The 22,649-nt window shown below is 37.9% G+C and overlaps 1 protein-coding gene across 5 annotated transcripts in view; it reads right to left on the bottom strand.

Annotated features, from left to right (window-relative positions):
* Positions 1-19,728, bottom strand: part of RBM39 (RNA binding motif protein 39) — a 33,482-nt gene extending 13,754 nt beyond the window's left edge. For 2 of the 5 annotated variants that reach the window (XM_032858757.1, XM_032858759.1), the window contains exons 1-10: positions 19,412-19,728; positions 18,715-18,778; positions 16,909-16,958; positions 12,222-12,416; positions 9,831-9,896; positions 9,681-9,734; positions 6,833-6,950; positions 6,209-6,361; positions 2,957-3,094; positions 558-623 (exon numbers count right to left, since the gene is read on the bottom strand). In XM_032858757.1, coding sequence (XP_032714648.1) covers positions 558-623; positions 2,957-3,094; positions 6,209-6,361; positions 6,833-6,950; positions 9,681-9,734; positions 9,831-9,896; positions 12,222-12,416; positions 16,909-16,958; positions 18,715-18,765 — 891 coding nt within the window. In that variant the 5' untranslated portion in view covers positions 18,766-18,778; positions 19,412-19,728. Of the gene's footprint in view, positions 1-557; positions 624-2,956; positions 3,095-6,208; positions 6,362-6,832; positions 6,951-9,680; positions 9,735-9,830; positions 9,897-12,221; positions 12,417-16,908; positions 16,959-17,842; positions 17,902-18,416; positions 18,490-18,714; positions 18,779-19,411 lie in introns of all 5 variants that reach the window. The other 3 variants (XM_032858760.1, XM_032858761.1, XM_032858758.1) reach the window with 2 other exon arrangements.
* Positions 19,729-22,649: the final 2,921 nt, after the last annotated feature.

Here is a 22,649-nt window from a genome sequence, read left to right as displayed (position 1 = left end):
GGGCACCTAGGTGGCTCAGTGGGTTAAAGGCTCTGCCTTTGGCTCCTGAGTCATTGTCCCAGCGTCCTGGGATTGAGCCCCGCGCATCAGGCTCTCTACTCAGAGACCTGCATCCTCCTCTCTCTCTTTCTACCTACTTCTGTGCCTATTTGTGATCTCTGTCTGTCAAATAAATAATTTTAAAAATAAAATAAAATTCATTTATAAAAAAAAAAAAAAGAGTATCAAGACACTTGCATTCAACGGCCAGAAATATCACAAAAAGTATTACAGACCAAAAAAACCTCATAATGCGGTCATAAATTTCAATCTCGTGGATACCAGCTATACAAATTAACTATATTCACGGTAAGAGAAAACTGGCTAAGCAAGCATCAACATTTGGTATACATGGCTACTGAAGGCAAACTATTTTAAACCATTCGAAAAAAGAACCAAGCACCCTTTACCACCATCAATAACTAATGAAGTATTACTATAGTACTTTGGTCTAAAACCTTAAAGTCATTCAATCAATCAAATTTTAAATCATAATGTTAACAATAGTAATTGCTTACCGTAATAAATCCATATCCCTTAGATCGACCTGTTTCACTATCCATCATGAGTTGGATACTTTCAATCTAAAAAATAAAAACAATTATTATGTAACTGCAAAGGAGGAATCAAAGCATTTTATTCCTTGAAACGTGATTTTAAAGTCCCCCCCTCACCAAACAAAAACAAATCATCTCAACCCATCTCCAAAAGTACTTCTGAAAACCTAGATGCTTCTCAAACAAGAAGTTAGGCACTGCGGAATAAAAAGTACAATCTTCTGCCTCAAAAACAAACCACTGGGGCGCCTGGGTGGCTCAGTGGGTTAAAGCCTCTGCCTCCAGCTCAGGTCATGATCCCAGGGTCCTGGGATAGAGCCCCACATGGGGCTCTCTGCTCAGCAGGGAGCCCGCTTCCTCCTCCTCTCTCTCTGCTTACCTTTCTGCCTACTTGTGATATCTGTCTGTTAAAAAAAAAACAACACCACCACTAAAAACCAGAAGTCCTTTGTAAACTACAATCAGGTGTTAGAAATTAACATTTTGTTTTCTTTCCATTATGCTAAAAACACAAATTCCCACTAGTATCAGACATGACAAATTGTCCAAGATGTTGGAATAACTAAAACAGGGGCACCTGGCTGGCTCAGTCAATAGCCCATGAGATTCATGGTCTCATGGTTTTGAGTTCAAGTCACACAGTGAGTGTAAACATTACTTAAAAATCTTGGGACACATGGGTGACTCAATCTGTTAAGCATCTGCCTTTGGCTCTGGTCATGATCCCACCCCTGAGTCCTGGGATGGAGTCCCACAGACTCCTTGCTCAGGGGGAGCATAATTCTCCCTCAGCCTGCCATTCTCCCAGCTTGTGTGCATGCACACTCTCTGACAAATACAAAATTCAAGAGAGACAAAATAAAAAAATAAAAATCTTACAAACAGGGACACCTGGGTGGCAGTTACATGCCTGACTCTTGGGATTCAGCTCAGCTCATGATTTCATGATTTCGAGATCAAGCCCTGCGTCATACTCCACACTCAATCTGCTTGAAACTATCTCCTCTGTCCCCAACCCTGCTTCTCCCAAATAAATCAATCTTTTAAAAAATCTTAAGAATAAAATCAACCCTGAATGTAGATGATCACTGCACAACTCTGGGTAGCCATTTAAAAGGCAATGAATTGTTCACTTGAAGCAGGTGAAGTACATGGTTTGTGTACACCACAGTATCTCCATATAGCTGTTCATACACAGCACAAAAAATTAAAATACAGCATGGATGTACTCTATTTCTTCATGTCCGGTAATTTCAGGAATGCATTAACTTTGCAGTCACTGACCAGAAAAAAAAAAAGATTTGTATGAGAAGTGTGTGCACATTTCTAATTTAATAAAAAGCCCACACTCAACACCCAACTTTTACCATTACGCACTCTTTAAACAGTTTAACAAAGGGGCTGAATGGAAATAGTGAAAAAGTATTATCCAAGGAAAATGAAAATTAGTAGTGGATGCAGTATTAACAGTTACCAACATTTTTATTCACGGCCACATAATGAATATTTTAAACTACAGTACAACCTACTGTTATTAACATTTATTCTAAAATAAAATGTCATGATAAAATGAGGACCAACTGAAGAGGAACAGTCTAACTACTTAATTGAGTAGATAGAAAAAAGGTTCTGTACATACCCCTTAATGTTCCGTAAGGCCAAAAAACAAGCATCCGAGGAACATCAACAGAGGGTGCCTAGGTTGCTCAGTCAGAACATCATGCAACTCTTGATCTTGGGGCCATGAGTTTGGGCACCCACATTAGTAAGCTAGATTGTACTTAAAAAACCAAAAACCGGGGCGCCTGGGTGGCTCAGTGGGTTAAAGCCTCTGCCTTCGCTCAGGTCGTGATCCCAGGGTCCTGGGATCGAGCCCCACATCGGGCTGTGCTCGGCAGGGAGCCTGCTTCCCTTCCTCTCTCTCTGCCTGCTTCTCTGTCTACTTGTGATCTCGGTCAAATAAATAAATAAAACTTAAAAAAAAAAAAAACAAAAAAAAAAAAACCAAAAAAAAAACCCTCCCCCGAAGACCCAACCAAGGAAAACAAAATCTCTCGTTCCAAATGCACGGAGACTCTCATCACTCATGTTGACTTGAAAAAAAAAATGATGCTTCTAATACTCTACGCGTTTCACTGCAGCATTATGAATGACGACACTAAAAGATTCTTGATCTTCAAATGTCACCCTTCTTTCAGAGATACTACCTTAATCTAAGATGCCACAAACCCTCTCAGAAGCACTCTTTCCCATCTTACTATTAACCTTATTAAAACATGCCGAAGTAGATACACAGAATTATTATGCAGTTATATTGTAAGAAGAACCTATTAAGGATCATTGAAGATAATGGGACTTACCCTTCCAAAAGGCTCAAAGATTCCCCGAAGCATATCTTCAGTTATGTTAAAGTGTAACGAGCCCACATAAAGCCTCATAGGTCCAGCACTTCCCTTTTGTAGATTGTTCGCCATTGCTGCAGCTCTGTTTTTTTCTGCCTGCAAGTTAGATAAGACAAAATGCACATCACAGAGCACTAATCCAAATCATTTCTTTAGAGATTTTATTTGACAGAAAGAGAGGGAATACAAGCAGGGAAAGAAGGAGAGTGAGAAGCAGGCTTCCCACTGAGGAGGGAGCCCAATGTGGGGCTTAATCCCAGGATGCTGGGATAATGACCTGAGCCAAAGGCAGACGCTTAACAACTGAGCCACCCAAGCACCCCTCAAATCTTTTTTTTTTTTTTAAGATTTTATTTATTTTTTTGACAGAGAGAGAGAGATCACAAGTAGGCAGAGAAGCAGGCAGAGGGCGAGGGGGAAGCAGGCCCCCTGCTGAGCAGAGAGCAGGATTTGGGGCTCAATCCCAGGACCCTGGGAGCATGACCTGAGCTGAAAGCAGAGGCTTAACCCATTGAGCCACCCAGGCGCCATTTTTTTTTTTTTTTAAGATTTTATTTATTTGACAGAGACACAGTGAGAGAGGGAAAACAGCAGGTAGAGTGGGAGAGGAAAAAGCAGGCTTTTCGCCAAGCAGGGAGCCCAATGCGGGGCTCAGTCCCAGGACCCCAAGATCATGACCAGAGCTGCAGGCAGACGCTTAACGACTGAGCCACCCAGGTCCCCCTAATCCAAATCATTTTCATCATAGTAAAATCCTATTCATTTTAAGTTTGCTTAATGACAAGTAATATCAAAGGCTAGTAATGAAAGTACACTAAGTTTACTAAGTCATACACAGGACAAATACTCCCATTTACATGTGACTGATTAATGGCACTAAATTAAAATTTTAAGAAAATGGTTCAAATGCCAATTTTCTAAACAAAATCTTCAGTATTTTATCCAGCTTAAGATACATATTTTGCCACAATAAAAACTTAGAAGTTTTACAAGCATTAAGTCCTATATAAAGCAATCATACACTCCATTTCATATGTAAAATGAAATCAATCCTGAAGTACACTATGCCGTCTAAATGAGATGCATCCTGATATCAGACATACTAAATGCGGAAAATAAGACTGTCTCACGGAATTCATTGTTCATCAAAATTAATGTATTCTCAAAATCATTGTTACTCAAAGTACAGTACACACCAACTGGCTGACTGCCATAAAAGGGCTTTTTTGTCAATATAAAATCACATCGAGCAAAGCATTCAGTTTAGCTGTTATTTTTTTCCAAAGGAAGTCTCTCTCAAAGGTAATGGTTATCAATTCATATTCTACAAGTTTCCTTTCATATTAACAGACTGAGGAATTTTGAGTATCAATGTCCTAGAGATTAAAGTTAAATCAACTCAAAACCTCATTTTAGGGGCGCCTGGGTGGCTCAGCAGGTTAAAGCCTGTCTTTGGCTCAGGTCGTGATCCCAGGGTCCTGGGATGGAGCCCCACATTGGGGGAAGGGGTCGTCTCCGCTCAGCAGGGAGCCTGCTTCCTCCTCTCTGCCCGCCTCTCTGCCTACTTGTGATCTCTGTCAAATAAATAAATAAAATCTTAAAAAAAAAAAAAAAACCCTCATTTTAATCTGAGGACTCTAGCCCTCTTCATGACAATCTACACACCATTTAATTTGTTATCCAGGGGAGCCTGGTGGCTCAGTTGTTAAACGTCTGCCTTTGGCTCAGGTCATGATCCCAGGGTCCTGGGATCAAGCTGCATTATCGGGCTCCCTGCTGAGAGGGAAGTCTCTTCTCCCTCTCCCACTTCCCCTGCTGTGTTCCCCCCCACTGTGTCTCTCTGTGTCAAATAGATAAATAAAATCTAAAATAAATAAGTAAAAATAAACAAATTTGTCCTCCATCGCAGGAAATGACTCAAGGAACTAATTTTTCCCATTTCCTAACAATTATTTTCTCACTGTTATAATACCTAATATTAAGTGTTTCTAAAACACTAAACAGAACCTATTATCTTTTAGATATGACAAAAGATACAAACTTGACCAATGTTACATACAGCTTATTAACAGTGAGTAAAACTGGAATTTCAAGTCAGATCTGGTTCCAAGGCTTGTGCATAACTTTAGAATATGAAAATTTGATGAAGTAACCAGATTATCTTAAGAGTTACAGATTACTTATTTCAGTGGTTTGGAAAGCTATCAAAATGACTGTTTTATTATGTGTTGCTCGAAAATATTCTTTAAATCCTATAATCACCATTAAAAAACACCTGAGCTACAGATGTTTGTAAGCAGTGACAAATTATCAATAATGGCATCCTAAAAATGCTTTCATGTAATAAAACAATACATCTCAGTTTTTCCACATTTAAACACACTAATGTTACTAACGCTAATTTTATTTCCCGAAGGCAATATTGGATTACTATAAAGTACAAGCAAAGAGGAATTAAACAGAAGAAATTTTAAATAGAAAACATTCACAAGATTAGTTTAAAACATTTTACCTTTAAAAAATGGTAGAAATAATAGCTGCTCAAACTACTCTTAACGCTTTACAAAATCTCACACAAGTGTGTATTAAAAAACACTGAAAATACTAAATTTATTAAAAATGTCAAAATCATTCCATTTGAAAGAAAGGGTAAATGTGTTTTTAAATGTTTTTCTATCCCCAACTAATAAATTATCACAAATCAAAAAAAATCTACACCATGTTCTCATGTCTTTTCATGAAATAGGTATTAAAACAGGATGTTATGGGACGCCTGGGTGGCTCAGGTGGTTAAGCAGCTGCCTTTGGCTCAGGTCATGATCCCAGCGTCCTGGGATTGAGTCCCACGTCCTGGGATTGAGTCCCACACGTCCTGGGATTGAGTCCCACATCGGGCTCCTTGCTCGGCAGGGAGCCTGCTTCTCCCTCTGCCTCTGCCTGCCTCTCTGTCTGCTTGTGCTCGCTCGCTCTCTCTCCCTCTGTCCCTGACAAGTAAATAAATAAAATCTTAAAAAAAAAAAAAAAAAAAAAGGATGTTGTTGAGAATTTATGATTATCAAAGTAACCAAAACAAAGTTTAAGGGAAAAAAAGCTGTTCTGAAAACATCTAACTCAAATAATTAATGATTATGCACACTATAATGTAATACTAAGCAACAGCAGGTTTCTAACACGATTGTTAATCAAATTCCTAACCAAGCAAATGATTACCTGTGATGCTTGTACTATGATTGGCACTCCTAAAACACGTTGGCCAGTTAATCCTATTGCTAGAGGCACTGAGCTAACATCAACAAACTCCACATATGCAATTCCTTTGGAACGTCTTGAATTTCTATCAGAAATCATTCTCACATCTCGAACCTAAAAACAAAACACACACTTAACATAAGTTTCTGTTTATGCAACCATCCACTGTAAACCATTTAAAAAAAAATTTTTTTTTTTACAGATCATGTCGTTTAAATTTACTTTTAAGTAATCTCTACACCCACAGTGGGGCCATGAACTTGTGACCAGAGATTAAGAGTTGCATGTTCCAAATGAACTAGCCAGGTGCCCCTCAATGTTTTAACTAAGGGAACATGTCAGTCCACTTCTTTTTTTTTTTTCTACTTTTGATCAATGTGTGATAATAGTTATTAATTCCAACAGTATTAAATTACAATGGAGGCGAAACAGAAATGTTCCCCAAAAGTTTCCCTAACTGAATTCTACTAAATTAAAAGATTCGATGTTTAAATATTCTCTAATTTAACCTAACACACTGACAATTATTAAATTTTGTTCACAACTCCCATTTATTCAACCTCCCTAAACAGACTAAAAACTTACCTTTCCTACTGTAGAGAAAAACTCTTCCAAATCCCTTGGCCGAATTCTTGCTGCCAGCTGCATGCAGAAAACTGTCCTTGCATCTCTTTCTTCAGGAGTTAGATTATCAATAGGTTCCCTAACAGGAATTAAAAAACAATGCATTTTATAAATTATTCTAAAAATAACCTTATGATTTTCAATGAACAGAATAAACTTTGCAAGTAACTTATCATTATTCCCAAACCCATTTTCTTCTTTTAAGATTTCATTCATTTATCTGAGAGTGAGGAAGAGAGAGCGAGCATGCACAAGCAGGGTAAGAGGCAGAGGGAGTGAGCAGACTCCCCATCCCCTACTGAGGAGGTGGGATCACGACCTGAGTGGGAGAAACAACTGCTTCAGGCACCTGAGGCACCCAGGTGTCCCTTGCAAACCCATTTTCACTAAGATTTATACAAAATATCCATAAAATAGTTCAATGTGACTCAATTCCTTCAACAAGATAACTACTAATGTTTCTTCTGCTAGCATCTTACATGACATCAGAACAAAAGTCCATTCTCAAGTTCTCAAATATGGTAATTTCTCCAGATTAGTAAAAAACCAATCCGAAGCCTTAGAGCTTAAGAAAAGTCTTTAACCACCTACTAGCTACAATGTCAGAATGGTCCAAAACCATAAAACCATGAAGTGAAATAAAGTTTGACAATCATAAACAACTAACCTGAGATGATAAGAACTATTTTATTCTGGTTTTTCCCCTGAATTTTTATTTAACAAATTGAGACAGATATATAGAGTCATGACCTGGTTGCTTATTCTATCAGTCTTTTTTTTTTTTTTAAGATTTTATTTATTTGAGAGAGAGAGAGACATCACAAGAGAACACAAGCAGAGGTACTGGGAGAAGGAGAAGCAAGCTTCCCTCCAAGCAGGGAGCCCAAGAAGGGGCTTGATCCCAGCACCCTGGGATCATGACCTGAGCCAAAGGCAGAAGCTTAACAACTGAGCCACCCAGGTGCCCCTATTCGCATCAGTCTTCTAAGCCTCTATAAACCCAGTATACAAAGCAATATTTCTTTTTATTTTTTTTAAGATTTTATTTATTTGACAGATCACAAGCAGGCAGAGGCAGGCAGAGAAAGAGGAGGAAGCAGGTTCCCTGCTGAGCAGAGAGCCAGATGTGGAGCTTGATCCCAGGACCCTGAGATCATGACCTGAGCCAAAGGCAGAGGCTTAACCCACTGAACCACCCAGGCACCCCCAAAGCAATGTTTCTTGATGGTTATAAAATACAGAAACCATACCCATACACAAACCAAATATGAAAAGCAGGAAATTAAATAAATACAAGTAGTGGAATTCAATTTATTCATTTTTACAGATAGCCTTGACAATCAAGAGCACTTCTAACTATATGGAGGAAATTAAAGTGCCCTAGTAAAAGAGCACAAGAGATCAAATTATATGAATTTCAAGGAAAAAAAAGAAGTGCCTATTATTATTATTATAAAACATCACTAAAGGTTAAGGTTCTAAGTGAATCGCTAAAGATAAAAGCACAAACATGCTCTTATCCACATTCTGGACATTTTCAAGAAGGTACTTTTAAAGTATTCTACCTACAAAATTCTGGTACATTTCTTTGGTAAATTAACAAGTAATTTTAAACTATAAAACAGAGGTACAAAGCTAGACTACATCCAAAGAACGAGAAAAGAGGATTTTCTTTTCTTTTCAGATTTTATTTATTTATTTGGCAGAGGGAAATCACAAGTAGGCAAAGAAGCAGGCAAAGAGAGAGGAGGAAGCAGGCTCCCTGCTGAGCAGAGAGGGCTTGATCCCAGGACCCTGAGATCATGCAGAGCGCCGGAATTCCGGCAGAGGCTTTAACCCACCAAGCCACCCATGCGCCCCAAAAGGGGATTTTCTTACAAGAGTAAGTATTAAAGAGTTAAAAAAAAAAAAAAAAAAAAAAAAAAAAAAGCTCAGTACGTACAAAAAGAGCTTTTAAAATCATTAAGGTTTTCATCAAATCTTAGAATTAGAATATACCAAGCAACAAATATAACAGATAATGAACTCTAAGTTAAAAGGTGCCCTTTAAGGGAAGCCAGAAAGAATATCAGTGTTGCCATTTATCAAAATTTTCCTTGAATGAAAATAAATGATAGACTTAGTAAGTAAGTCTCATTTCATTTAAGAAGAAAATAACTCACAAACATACGATTACTACTACTCAGAAACAAGTCAACTTGGTTAAGACTTTGGAAATTACTTTATCTCAGTAGAGTCAGATTAGTGAAACTCAAGTCTGTTACAACCAATTTCCCATGACGCAATTTTAGTAACTCAAAATTTATTAATTCCAAAGATAAGCAGAGGCAAGTCTATTTCAAGTTTCTATAGTTACCATTAACTTTTATTTAAAAGGGATTTAAGAGGGCGCCTGGGTGGCTCAGTGGATTAAGCCGCTGCCTTCGGCTCAGGTCATGATCTCAGGGTCCTGGGATCGAGCCCCGCATCAGGCTCTCTGCTCAGCAGGGAGCCTGCTTCCCTCTCTCTCTCTCTGCCTGCCTCTCTGTCTACTTGTGATCTCTGTCTGTCAAATAAATAAATAAAATCTTTAAAAAAAAAAAAAGGGGATTTAAGAGCACATGTAATACCACCTCGTATCCTAAAACTATAATTACTACTACTCCATTCTTATAGGAAACTAAAATGAAAACTTACACAACCACACTGATTTAACACAGTCCAAACTATTAAACTATTAAATCTTAATAAATTTAATAGCAGCATAAGTTGCAAAAGCTTTATAAAAGCTGAAAGTGCCAAAGGAAAAAAAAATAGGGACAACAGCTACCTCACAGGGCTCTTGTCTTTTCTGAATGGACTTTTGCTTCGGGAACGTCGTCTGCTGCAAAGTTAAAAAGTTTCAGAAATTACCCAAACAAGTACACCACATTAGTTCCTTGAAAAACAATTTAAACAATTCAGAAGTATGTTTAAAAACCTTAATTTGATGCTATGAGGCAACCCAATCTTTCCTCGGATGGCACTGTTAAATTTTGGTCCGGAGCTAAAAAGGAAACACAAAATTACACTAGTTACAGGGTTAGGGTCTTGCTAAGATCGCGTTCATGCGCTCTCCAGCAAGTTTAACATTGTTTAGGCTGATTTTTTTTTCCACCTCAATTATGAAGAGGAAATAAGAGACTTTTCTTAACTTTATCCCAGGCAACTGCTCTTATAGTTATCCATCCTGGACCACTGAGAGGTGCCAAGACCAAAGGTTACAGCCTCAATATTTTTCAGATCCTGAAAATTCTATCATTTTCAGTCTACCATTTTTTCTTAATTACACATTTATGAATACATTCCTGAGGTGTTCTTTTTTTTTTTTTTTAAGTGAAAATAAATCTTATTTACAAGGAGTAATACAGTTAACAATTTTGTATGAATCTTTGCAGATCCGTTCCCAGGAATTTATGTATTTATACATACATATACACAAAATTCATAAATACGTTTCTTGTTTGAGAAATTACTGAAGAGAGACTAAACTCCAACTTTTCCATTTAACATTAAATCTCAGAGACTGCATGAAAGCAGTTTGTGTCATACTTCACTTCTTTGTGACAAAATATTCCATAGTAAAGATGTGAAGTTCATTGGGATTTCAAAAAAAACTTTGTGAACTTGACATAATAAAGGAATGTTTTCAAAAGAGATCATAAAATTATTCTAAGATCCAGTTTTATTCTGAATTCTAAAAAGGCCTTATAGTTTTAGGACCTTTATTTTAATTTTGAAAGACCAAATTAACTTAAAGGGACAAGTCGTATGTCCCTTAGTGCTCATCCTACTCTCCTTTTCAAGGGTAGCAAAATCGAAGTACCTAGTGGTATGTTATCCACATTTGGACTTGTTTTCATTGACTCTAGGCATACCTGAAACACCCAAGCAGCTCCAAATAAAATTTTATATTAAATGGGTCCTTCACAATTCAAACTAACAGTCACAGTTAAGAATATAAATTTACTGACTAAATTAAAGATCACATGAAACCAGACATAAGAACTAAATCATTTTTTAAGTCAGACCAGGATTACAGGCCGACTTCAAATATTCATTACTAAAACAGATACATAATACACAGAATTTATTAAGGTAATCCCTTCCCCCCTATTTAATTCTGATAAAAACAAATATGGTAAATCTTAATAAATTCAACCAAGAAAGAATCATTCGGAATTAAAACATTGTGGTACTCTTTCAGCTCTTAAATGTTTGTGAAATAAGCAGCTAGGAAGAACTCGAGAACAAGGAGTTCAATCCTTTTTATTTTAAAGGTTAAAGAGCCAGAATCAGAACCCAAAATGTTACTAAATTTAATGGCTTCAAATAATACCCAAACATTTCATGAATAGCAGTTAAGTATTGTGCATCCTTTATTTTCATTCTCTTGTCAATTCAATACTCATTGAGGTTCATCTGTCAGTCGTTACCTTTCTTAAAAAATGAGAAAACTAATACTTAGAGCGTTAACTTGTCCAAGTCAAAGAGTCAAAACTCTCATTCAAGTCTTTGTCTTTCAATTCCATCTCCACCCATTCAACTTAGAGTCCTTACTTTTAATACATTCCCCCCCAGTTTATAGTAGTATATTCATTAAGACAAAAGAATAAAGGTAAAGGGCTAAGGACTGCTAGATTCAATCCTTGTGTTAAGAGTTGTAGGTAGATTCCTTCCAAAGTTATTAACATAGTTTTTTAAATGACTATAATAAACCACGTTTCCAACTTGTTAAACTACAATCAAATTTCCATAGGGATTTCAAAGCACTTTGAGTGTTTTACTCATTTTAAAAACCTCGAATACAATGTGATGAGCCCCCAAATTCATCATTATCAAGGAGCATGCACCAGATTCACAAAGGATCTGTCATTTCAGCTGGAAACAGCCAGAAAAGATTCATAAATTACATATTTGACTGATCATATGTATTAGTAATTTATCTATTTGAGCTTTAAAATTTTAAATAAATTTATGTTCAGCAAAGAGTATTTGAAATCGCTCACATACGTTTAAGCTTTCAAATTTTGGCACTACAGTATCAAGTCTTTTAAAGCATTCTAGTGCTTTGGTCTAGTTCGGATTGGCATACAGTTAAAATATTTTGAACAGAGTAACAGAAAATAATCTGTATGCCTAGTAAAACAAAAGTTATGTATTGGCCCATGTGCTGTTTTTCTCTGTCTTTTCAACGCCAATATCTTTATTTAATGCTTCTTAACTAGACATATTGAAAACCAAAAATTTTATAATGTACATTACTCAGATTGTTTTCTGGATACCTAGAGAATGACTCTCAAACCAAAATCATCAAATTATAGTTACATACTAAGGACTTCTGTAGCGGCCTCTGAATCTGCGATCTCGACTTCTTGAGCGGCTCCGCCTCCTTTCTTTGCTCCTACTTCGCTTCCTTTCACGGCTTTTGCTCTTTTTCCTTTCTCTATCTCTACTTCGTTTCCGTTCCTTACTTTTGCTTCTTTTCCGTTCATGACTACGACTTCTGCTCTTGCTTTTTTTCCTCCTGAGAAGAAAAAAAATTACCATTATCTTTCTGGTTTGAGAAACTGCCCAAATATACTTCCTCTTATGGTCAGAAATCTTAATCTTTCTGTAAATTTATCTTGCTATTTTTACTATTATACAATGATACATAATCATACTTATGGAAAAAATAATTCCTAGGTAAGGCAAAATTTGTCTTCTACTACTGAAAATCAGAAGTCAGTTGACAATCAGTTGACAGCAGGAATTCTAATGATTGCTCCTGAGAGTCAGGTACAGCTTTAACAAGGAAATCATTTGCTGAAACCTGAACTTTTAAATAAACTTTGACCAACATGTAACTGGCCAACAAGTATTACTGTAATCCACTAGATACAGTAATAAAATCAAAGTTACAATAAAATATTAAGTAACAATGGGTCATTCATAAAAAATTATTAAAAACACTTTAACTTCCTTTATGTGAGCCAATTTTGACCCTATTTACACGTATGAGTATTTTCTACTTGAAAGGGCCATACAAGCATCAATACTTTGGTTTTCATGGGCAAACTTACAAGTACTGACAAAGAACAATGCAACTAATGCAATAAAATGCATTCTGACACACCTAGACTTTTGTGACCTTTTTGGATATGTTCTATTTAAAGCTATAATGAATACACCAGAAAATGGAGCATGCCAGTTTATACAAGCCTGTGGGGTGCAATCAAAAACAAGGATCAACACCTTTAATCAATCTTTATAAAATCTCAAACTCTGAAAGGTAAAAAAGCCAGTCAGTCATATCTTTCTGTTCACTTCTGTATTCTTCACAGTATACCACCCGTTCATTTTGTAATTAAATCTTACCATCTGTACCTCTTTGTCATCACCCAAATTTTAGAGGTGCCTTCAGATATTTCAGTATAAATTCAAAGACATTTAAAAATAAACTTATTCTGCTAAAATGTCAATTTGTAGTGGCTAAAAAGATAATTAAACATTTTGACAACTCTATTATCATTTGGAAAATTTAATTAAACTGTTTAGTCCTTATCAAAGCAAAGTTAGCATAAGAGCAATTGAAGTCTGCCTCAGAGAACCTGTAAGCAGGTCATCTTAGAGTGCATTGAAAATAGAAAATGAAGACACCCACCTTCTGGAATCTTGAAACCCACACTCCAATCACAAGGAGATGTAGAGCTTTCCAAGGAGGCAGAAACTTTGTCTAAAATTTCAAGATAATTCACCTGACTGTCAGAAATGTATATGCTAGGTAGCACATGACAGAAAATTAGGCTACACTCATTATTTATATAGAAGTCATCAAAGCAATGCCCAAAAGGGCAACAGATTACATTCCAACTTTGTTGCCTGCAACACCTGACACTGTTTTAGCCTAAGAATTCTGTGAGATAGCTATCATCAAAAGTCCTACATATAATCAATCAGGGGACAAAGTAAAAAGTAACTCCATCCCCCACAAAAAGGACAGACAAGTAAAGTATTGCTCTGCTCATAGACGGTCCACAGCAGAGAGGCAGCCAACCTCCCAATCTATGTCTTTTTAGGCCCAAAACTTATTCTGCCAAAGGAAAGGACTGGAAAATTGGAGAGCTAACTTCAACTAAAAGTCTTCCTGGAACTTTGTACAAATGAGTCCCCACCCACATCTGAAGGCAACCCCAGACAGGTAAAAAGACAGCAACATACTAAGACATTCAGAAGCATGATCCTCTTCATAAAAGCCCAGACAAAAAAAAATTAAGAAAGCAACATACTTCTCTATAACAAATTGCAGCTTGAAAGAACATTAAGTTAACTAAAGAAGGGTTATCAAAATCCACACTAATAGTCAAATCCTGTTACAACTTAAAAGGGACTTTCCAAAGTCTTTAGTGGCAGTGGAATTTTGTACTGAACATCATTGAAGTAAATGGTCCACTGGGCTGGGCCTTTGGACTTTTTGGTTATATGGCCTCTGCTGTAAAGGTGTTTTGCTATAACTGGATTTGACCTCTTCCATGTAAGAAGATCTAAAATTTAAATGCAAAGTACTCTGGAAAATAAGAAAAAAAATAGAAAAGTCATTTATTCCAAAATTTATAGATAATCCACACACAGTAGCCAATATATTTCAACTGTGTCATTTTATTGTTATCCTTTTGAGTAATTCCTAAAGAGCTTAACTGAATGGATGCTACTTTAGACTTTCCGAAAATGGTTACACTAACAAATAATATTCCCATGAAGGCAAGCTCAGATACTTAAAAGGTGTACTTTGAGTTCTTGCCAAACTCAGGGGTACAGCTCTTCAGAAAGTAGGCTAACTGATAACCAATTTATATTAAACTTAGTTCCTTCTACTACTACCAGAATAAAACTGAGTGTAGGTATTGAAAATCAGAACTATTTTTTTGAAAGAAAACATTTATTAGTTGGTCAACTTTCAATTCCTCAGGTTGTACATTTTTTCTTAAAACTATATCCCAACACTCAATTGTTTTTAAGACAATGAAGTTTTAGGATGAAAAATGCAACATGGCACTTTCCTTTAGGAGAATTTATGCAGAACACTAATGCGCAGAACACTGTCATTTTACATTTTATCTAAACTTAAATATGAAAATTTATTTCTACATAACTTTTTTTTTTAAATTTCTACATAACTTTAAAATAAATTTGAAAGCTCAATTCCCTTCAGAGAAATGGGTGAGAAGTTCCTGATTGAACTAAAAAGCCATTTATTTAAGCAGTTTTAGCAGAGAGTGAGAAATATGACAAACAATTTGTACATTTAAAACGATACTAGGTAGTAATTGGGATATTTCAAAAGGACGTTCCCTTATATTGGCTACCCTACAGCCAATCAAAGAAAATTATCCATTCTTCTATTCAGTATCATAAGACTCTACGTTAAATAAAGGCCACAAAGCATCAGTCATGGAGACCTTGATGCTGAATTTCCTGTAAAAGCTTGGTAGCCTTAAATGAGTTTAGATGCACAATGAAAATAAATACGAACTGGAGATCAAGTTAGTAGCAAGGAGTGACATCTGAGAATGGTCAAACAAAGAAAACTCTGTGACCGAAGTGCAAGTCCTCATCCTTTTGGCACTTAGGGTAAGATCTTTACCTACCCAATAGGCCTGATACCTAGATTGGATTAATTTCAATTTATGTGGATAGTCCTTTCTAGGTTTTCATTACAAACTGGGAATTAAAACTATTAATTAGGAAACTGTTACTTTGGGAAAACGTCTAAAACCAGGTGACATTAAACAATGCAATAATTGGCTGACTGCCTTAAATTGTAACAATTCAAGACTAAACCCAATGTGATTAATTTCCGCAATCTGTTATGATTGTAACAGACCCTCTACCCAACTTTGAACCAAAAAAACAAACAAACAAAAAAACCGACATTTTCTGCAAACTGCATCATTTTAAATCCGTTACATTTTTTATGGGAATTGTTAAGAATAAAATAATCAGCATAACAAAGCCTACATAATCCAATTTAAGAATTTTCTCATCTCTTTTGTGAAATTCTATCAACCTACCTAATAAAAGTTGTTGTGAGGAATTTGAGGTAGTGTATTATGAAGCATTTTGAGCTCTTACTAGGAAAAGAGCCAGAAAATCAAATAAGGGACTATGGTATCATTTTCCATTAGATGGAGTCATGTACATTACAAATTAATGACATCACAAAATAGGCTACTGAAACAACTTGAAGCTTATAACATGACCACGTGATGTTAAGAGTCACTAATTTTTAGAGCAGAAAGAATACTCCAAAAATAGGATCCAACTTTATAAAGCGGTTCTGGTTTATGCTGTCACTGAAACATCATATACTGTATTCTAGTCTATAGCACTTAGTTACTATTACAGGTTACTCATTTAACATAGTAAATTGCATTAATATGCACAAATTTTTAAAAAAAACTCCATTTCCACTATTCAAGTAATAAAGTTTTAAAAGCTTAAGCAACAAAAGCCATGTAAAAGGCACCTAAAAAGTACTTAAATATGCTGTAATGTTGCTACAAAAAAGGGCCTTTAAGCAGCAAGATGCATAAATAATTCACAGCTCTGACTCCTTTAAAACAAACAATGTTTTCCACAGGCCGGTTATTTGTTACTTTTTCTTCTTCCTAACCCATCTTCAGTGGATATGGAAGTTTTATGGATATACCACCAAAACATTAAGCCCGAGTTTATAAATTTAAGACAAAGACAAACTCTAATACGGAACTCTTATCCAGATTGTCGTGGATAGACTGGGAGGGGAAGGTGTCCAAAAAGATCCCTGAAACTATATCCTGAAATCTAGGGAAAGAATCCATAGCTTCATATCCTCAAATAGTTTCTCATCCCTTCAGAAGGTAAAGAACGACTTCTCTAAGAGAGACAAGGAAAAGCTTCTGAAGAGAACTTTGTTTGATGCTACAGCCACAGGAACACAACTTAAGATCTCAATCATATAAAGGTCCCCCCACCCCAGGTCCCTTCTTATAACTTACTTTTTGCTACGTTCTTCATGGCCGTTAGCACTGCTCAACTTGTTCTCATCCTAAGCAGGGTTGATAGAAGAACATCATGAGGACGAAGTGGTAACATTTCAAGTTGTCAAAGGGTAAAGGGAATAGGAATAAGAAAATACAAAACAATTTTAAAACTAATTACTTGCTTATAGTTTAACATGGAAGGCTATAAAAAAATTTAGATGGGTACGTGTTTAACCACTTTGTTGCTTACAATTAAGTCATCAAGATACAAAAATAAAAATGCATATTAACATGTTAAATTTTACTTTCTTATATAGTTAGATATTAACTTATCCACATTTACAGTTGTTGAAGTGGTTAAATAGAATTTCTAGAAAACATTAATGAAGTCCTGTTTTGAGTTTTATTCCATGTGCTATGGTCCCTTTGGTCAGTACCATGGCTCTATTTCTGCCTAAGCCCCAAGTGGCCATGCTAGCAGCCAGCCACTATCGATTTCCTGTGACCGATGCCATTCCTGAGATCTTCGCCCATTTCCGTTGGAGGGTTGGGACTGTAAGAGCTTGATGCCACCTCTGTCACACATCTCGCCCTGAAGCAAACAGGGATTCACACTGCTTTAGTAATGTTGACTCCCAAGAACCCAAGAAAGTCAATTAATAATCCACCAGTCCAACCTAAACATTTCCTACTTCCATACCTGTTTACATGGAATTACATCCATGTTAAACTAAGACACAAGAATCTTAACATTAAAACAGAAAGTAGTTCTTCAAGAGTCTAAGCATTATAAAACTACATACACTATTTAAAGCTAAAAAGAATTCATCCAAACTGGTACCACATGGTCGTGCTATACACTCCAAAACAGATGTATTATTTTAAAAGGTTTAGTGCAATGTTTGTTTTTTAAAGTTTGATCACATCAGTTATAGAAGTGCTAACTTACAAAGCTTACAGTTTGCGACACCAGTGATAATGCATGCATACTGCTATTTTCACCACCAACTGGTGAAAGAATGAAAAGACACTTTACTTTTACTGTGATACTGAAATGGGTCAGACTATACTACTAGCCAAAATAATTCCTTTGTAGCTTTTAGTGTGAAATATTATGGCAGGGACTAAGTAAAAATAAAACAATTCGGAGCACAGTAAAACAGTCATCAAGTGACTCTTAAGTTGTGATACTGCCTCCTTTGCTTTAAAAAAATTTTTTCTATTCAGGGATCCAAGAATTTCAGTAATTTTTAACTGAGCAGATCATCACCTGCCTGTTTCAGTATTTACTATCACCAGTCATATATATATAGAAAAAAAATTTAAATCTCACCCATTTCTTCTTGTAAAACTTAAAGATTTGCTTGCCATAGACTGGTTATGCTTTGTTATTCTTGGACCCCTGCTATTTTCCCAAACCACTACATTCACCTTTTTGCTATACCAAACTGGAGCTGGTAATTCTTAGTTGAGTCATTTTACCTAGGGGACCACGGTACAGCGATAAGTCACTCAATTACTACCTTATGATTGACAGTTCACACTGGAATCAAAGGTGAATTCATGGGAGTAGAGGTGAGATATCGTTAGGCAAGTCTACAAAGAGAGATAGATGGGCATTTATTCATCACGCTGAAGTGAAACTACTGCACAATATTATTACATCAATAGCATATATTTACTTTTGTAAGTTACACGTAATGCATCTCTGATAAGATAAATCAAGAGGGCTCCGGGGATGTTAGTTTACATTTCAGCAGTAGTTTCGTGATAATGCTAAATTAAGAAATATATAAACCTCACCGACATGTTTTTTCTCACCTTCTTGTAAGGAGCCTCAAGCATTGCTTCAATATCAATATCGTCTGCCATTTTCTCTAATCGCCTAGAAAATAAAAAAGGTAATTCAAGTGAGTAAACATTTTTCAACGGCGCTCAATCTCCTTACCCGACACACTTCAAAACTTCAGAAAAACCTTCAAAAAGCCCTCGAAAGAGTAAAGTAGCACGATGCACTTAACCAGACTTGGTATTTAAATCTGAAATGTCTCCAAGACTGAACACACGGAAATACATTAAATGTACGATTAAAAAAAAAAAAAAGGCCCACAATTAACTCTAAAAACAGAATCCGCGCGCCGCGAGTTTAGACCGCCTCTTTCCTCGCAAAACCCGCGCTGCCATTTTAGGGGCAAAGGGAAACTCCCTCGGTTGGGAGGGGTTGTATGCCGTGGTAGCGTTCGGCTGGCGCCATGTTGGGAGGTCGCGGCCGGCCAGGCCTCAAAGGGACCGGTCGCCATCCGCCCGAAGCCTCTCTGGGGTCCCTGCCACCCAAAAACCCAAAAATCGAAACGACCGGAAAATAAGGGCGCGGTCGCCGAAATGCAGCTGATTTCTCGAGCCAAACCCCCCCCCCACCGCAGTGCTTAAAGACCGCCTAAAGAGTGCCCCTCAAACCAGACAAAACCCAAACCTCTGAAAAGCTCTGACAATACACAAGCCCGCGACATCTCCTTACCTGTGCGGGCTTTCGGGCCCCTGGGGTGCTTGTATTCGGAAAGGGGGGGGGGCGCTGCTGCTGCTGCCGCTGTTGCTACTGTTAAGCCGCTAGGCCCAGGCCGCGGTACCGCCCAGCCCGAATTTCGGGCTCCGAGGGCGGATAGGCCCGAGCGAATCTAAAAGAAACAATGGGATTAGAGGAGCCCGCGCGGAAGTTCAGGACGGCGGCTTCGGCAGCTCAGGATCCACCCCTGCGACAGCTTCGGCAAGCTCTCTGAAATGGCGGCCGCTGCTTCCCCGTACTCACATCCACCAACACACATACACACACACAAACACACGGGGCCTCACGGAGCGCTCAGCACGGGCTCTCGCGAGAAGCTGCCTCCAGTTCCAGACCAGAGCAACTGAAATATCGCGAGATATAAGCATAGCCCCGGCGACCATGGCCCAATCTCGCGCAATGATTGCGCCACAGATATTCCCATCCCCCACTCAGAGCGGAGCATTTGACACCCCCTCCGCATAGACGCTCGTATCTCGCGAGACCGCGCAAGAAGCTAGCGCTAAGACAGTTGGTACACATCCCGTCAATCTTTTTAAAAGCTGAACGCTGAGTGGACTTCGGTGGTCTCCTCCTCCTTGTAGCGCCTCCTCACAGCGGTCTGAAGGTTTCTCTTACAGAGCTGACCGCCTCTCCCCTCCCCCGGGCCTCCCACCCTGGTGTCTGTCAAGGTCGCCATCAGGCAGCCTAGTCCATATGGCGATAGACTACAACGAAAACCGTCATGTATGTATAGATTATCTGCCAGGAGTGAGGAAGTGAAAAAGCATGCAAAAGAGAAGGCAAGAAGAGACCATAGGGGGCTATTGCTGTTGAGTAAAAATTAGATATTCCGGCCTCTTGGAGCCAGTGGGCTAGACACCGCTAACTAAACGCTCTTGGAAATGGTGTAGAAAGGCAAAGAGAAGGTGAAAAAACAAACTGCTTCCGTCGGCAATGGATAAGCTTTTTGCCCCGAACTTTATAGTCTGTCCTTGTGTCAGGGATGCTATTGTTTCCTCGAAAATGTCCCCCATTCCCCTGGGACTTGGCTTTTCGTCCCTTAATTCTCCAGATACCTGGCAGTTAAGAGTATAAAAGCACCACTTGTTCTCTGGTCAACACTATGAAAAAAGAGGCAGCAGAGAGGTCGACTATAAAGCTAGTACTCCAAGATAAAAGTATTTGAGGGGCACCTGCGTGGCTCAGTGGGTTAAAGCCTTTGCCTTCAGCTCCGGTCATGGTCCCAGGGTCCTGGGGAACGAGCCCCGCGACGGGTTTTCTGCTCAGCAGGGAGCCTGCTTCCTCCTATCTCTGCCTGCTTGTGATCTCTGTCTGTCGAATAAATAAATAAAATCTTTGGGGGGAAAAAAAAAGTATTTGAAAAAATTTTTTGAAAAAAAAATTTTGGAAAAAAATTAGAGGACTTAGGAGCAAAAAGTCTTACATATAAGTCTATTAACAGCTTAGTGATGGGGGTAAAGATTTGACATAAGATAATTCGGTTCTTATAAGCTTCCAACACTGTGTGACCTTGGACAAGTAATCTCTCAGAGCCTATTCTCCATTTCCTCTTATGAAGAAGGGGGTAGCATAATTACTAGGCTAAGCTTCTAATGAGGCTGACCTAGGTTGATAATGCTCACTCCTAAATTTTCAGTGCTTAGCCTGGTGCCCAGCCAGTTGGATACCCAATAAATGAATGAAGACCTATTAGGAGTATAGTGAGTATTAAATGAGACAGCGTCTGCAAAGTACCTGGCAAATATTTAATCCTCAAGGAAGTTATCTTCTGTTATTGCTAAACACTTATTTAGAGGAAATGTAAGTGTAAAGGAACTTTACATTCCTGGTTAATTTTCCACACAGGTGTTTCTCTTAGAGGATTAATAGATGACGCATAGTTAGTAGTATTCCCTTACTCCTTTTCATGAAAATTCAGATCCTCTTTTAAATTTTTTTTTAAAGATTTTATTTATTTATTTGACAGAGAGATCACAAGTAGACAGAGAGGCAGGCAGAGAGAGAGAGGGAAGCAGGCTCCCTGCTGAGCACAGAGCCTGATGCGGGGCTCGATCCCAGGACCCTGGGATCATGACCTGAGCCGAAAGCAGAGGCTTTAACCCACTGAGCCACCCAGGCGCCCCCTCTTTTAAATTTTTTAAGTGTTGAAAATCATCACAGAATATTAGAGCATAATATGTTCAAGCTAACAAAAAAACTAAAGTTAACTTTTGCCTTCTCTTTGCCCCTTTAATTCTATTATTGTGACTTGTTAATTGTGCAGATATCAAACCATAAAGGTGTCCCCTTAATATGTTTTTGTTTGGGAACACGACAACACAGAATTTGACTTAAACCTCTAGAGTTATTTGGGAATAGGAAGGTTTTAAACTTTCAGTCACTCGATTATTGAATGTTTCTTAAATTGTTTTCTGTTCAGGAGTGATAAGAATGAACCTGGAAATAAAGAGCACAATCAAGAAATATCAGCTGGAAAACTCTTCTCTAAAACAGAAGTATTTTTTATGTTTAAAAGAAAATATTAACATAATATGCTTTTCTTTTTTTTTTTAATATTTCATTTATTTATTTGACAGAGAGAGATCACAAGTAGGCAGAGAGGCAGGCAGAGAGAGAAGGAAGCAGGCTCCCTGCTGAGCAGAGAGCCCCATGCAGGGCTCGATACCAGAACCCTGGGATCATGACCTGAGCGGAAGGCAGAGGCTTTAACCCACTGAGCCACCCAGGCGCCCCCATAATATGCTTTTCATTCATTTTGCAAAATCTGTCTCTGACTGGCTTATGGACATTCTGCATAAATTAATTTCCTTTTCATGATTTTGTTCTTATTTGAACCAGATGGTCATTGGTTTAAATCATCTCCACCATCAAAATTATTATTCTGGAGGTACCTGGGTTGCTCAGTCCTTAAACATCTGCCCTCAGGGGCGCCTGGGTGGCTCAGTGGGTTAAAGCCTCTGCCTTCAGCTCAGGTCATGATCTCAGGGTCCTGGGATCGAGCCCCGCAACGGGCTCTCTGCTTAGCAGGAGGCCTGCTTCCTCCTCTCTCTCTCTGTCTGCCTCTCTGTCTACTTGTGATTTCTGTCTGTCAAATAAATAAATAAAATCTTTAAAAAAAAAAAAAATCTGTCCTCAGCTCAGGTCATGATCCCAGGGTCCTGGGATCAGGGCCCACATCGGGCTCCCTGCT

This window comes from Lontra canadensis, unplaced genomic scaffold (assembly GCF_010015895.1).
Source record: "Lontra canadensis isolate GAN:19392208 unplaced genomic scaffold, GSC_riverotter_1.0 scaffold16, whole genome shotgun sequence".
NCBI lineage: Eukaryota > Metazoa > Chordata > Mammalia > Carnivora > Mustelidae > Lontra > Lontra canadensis.
This window is presented reverse-complemented; position numbering and strand designations above follow the sequence as displayed.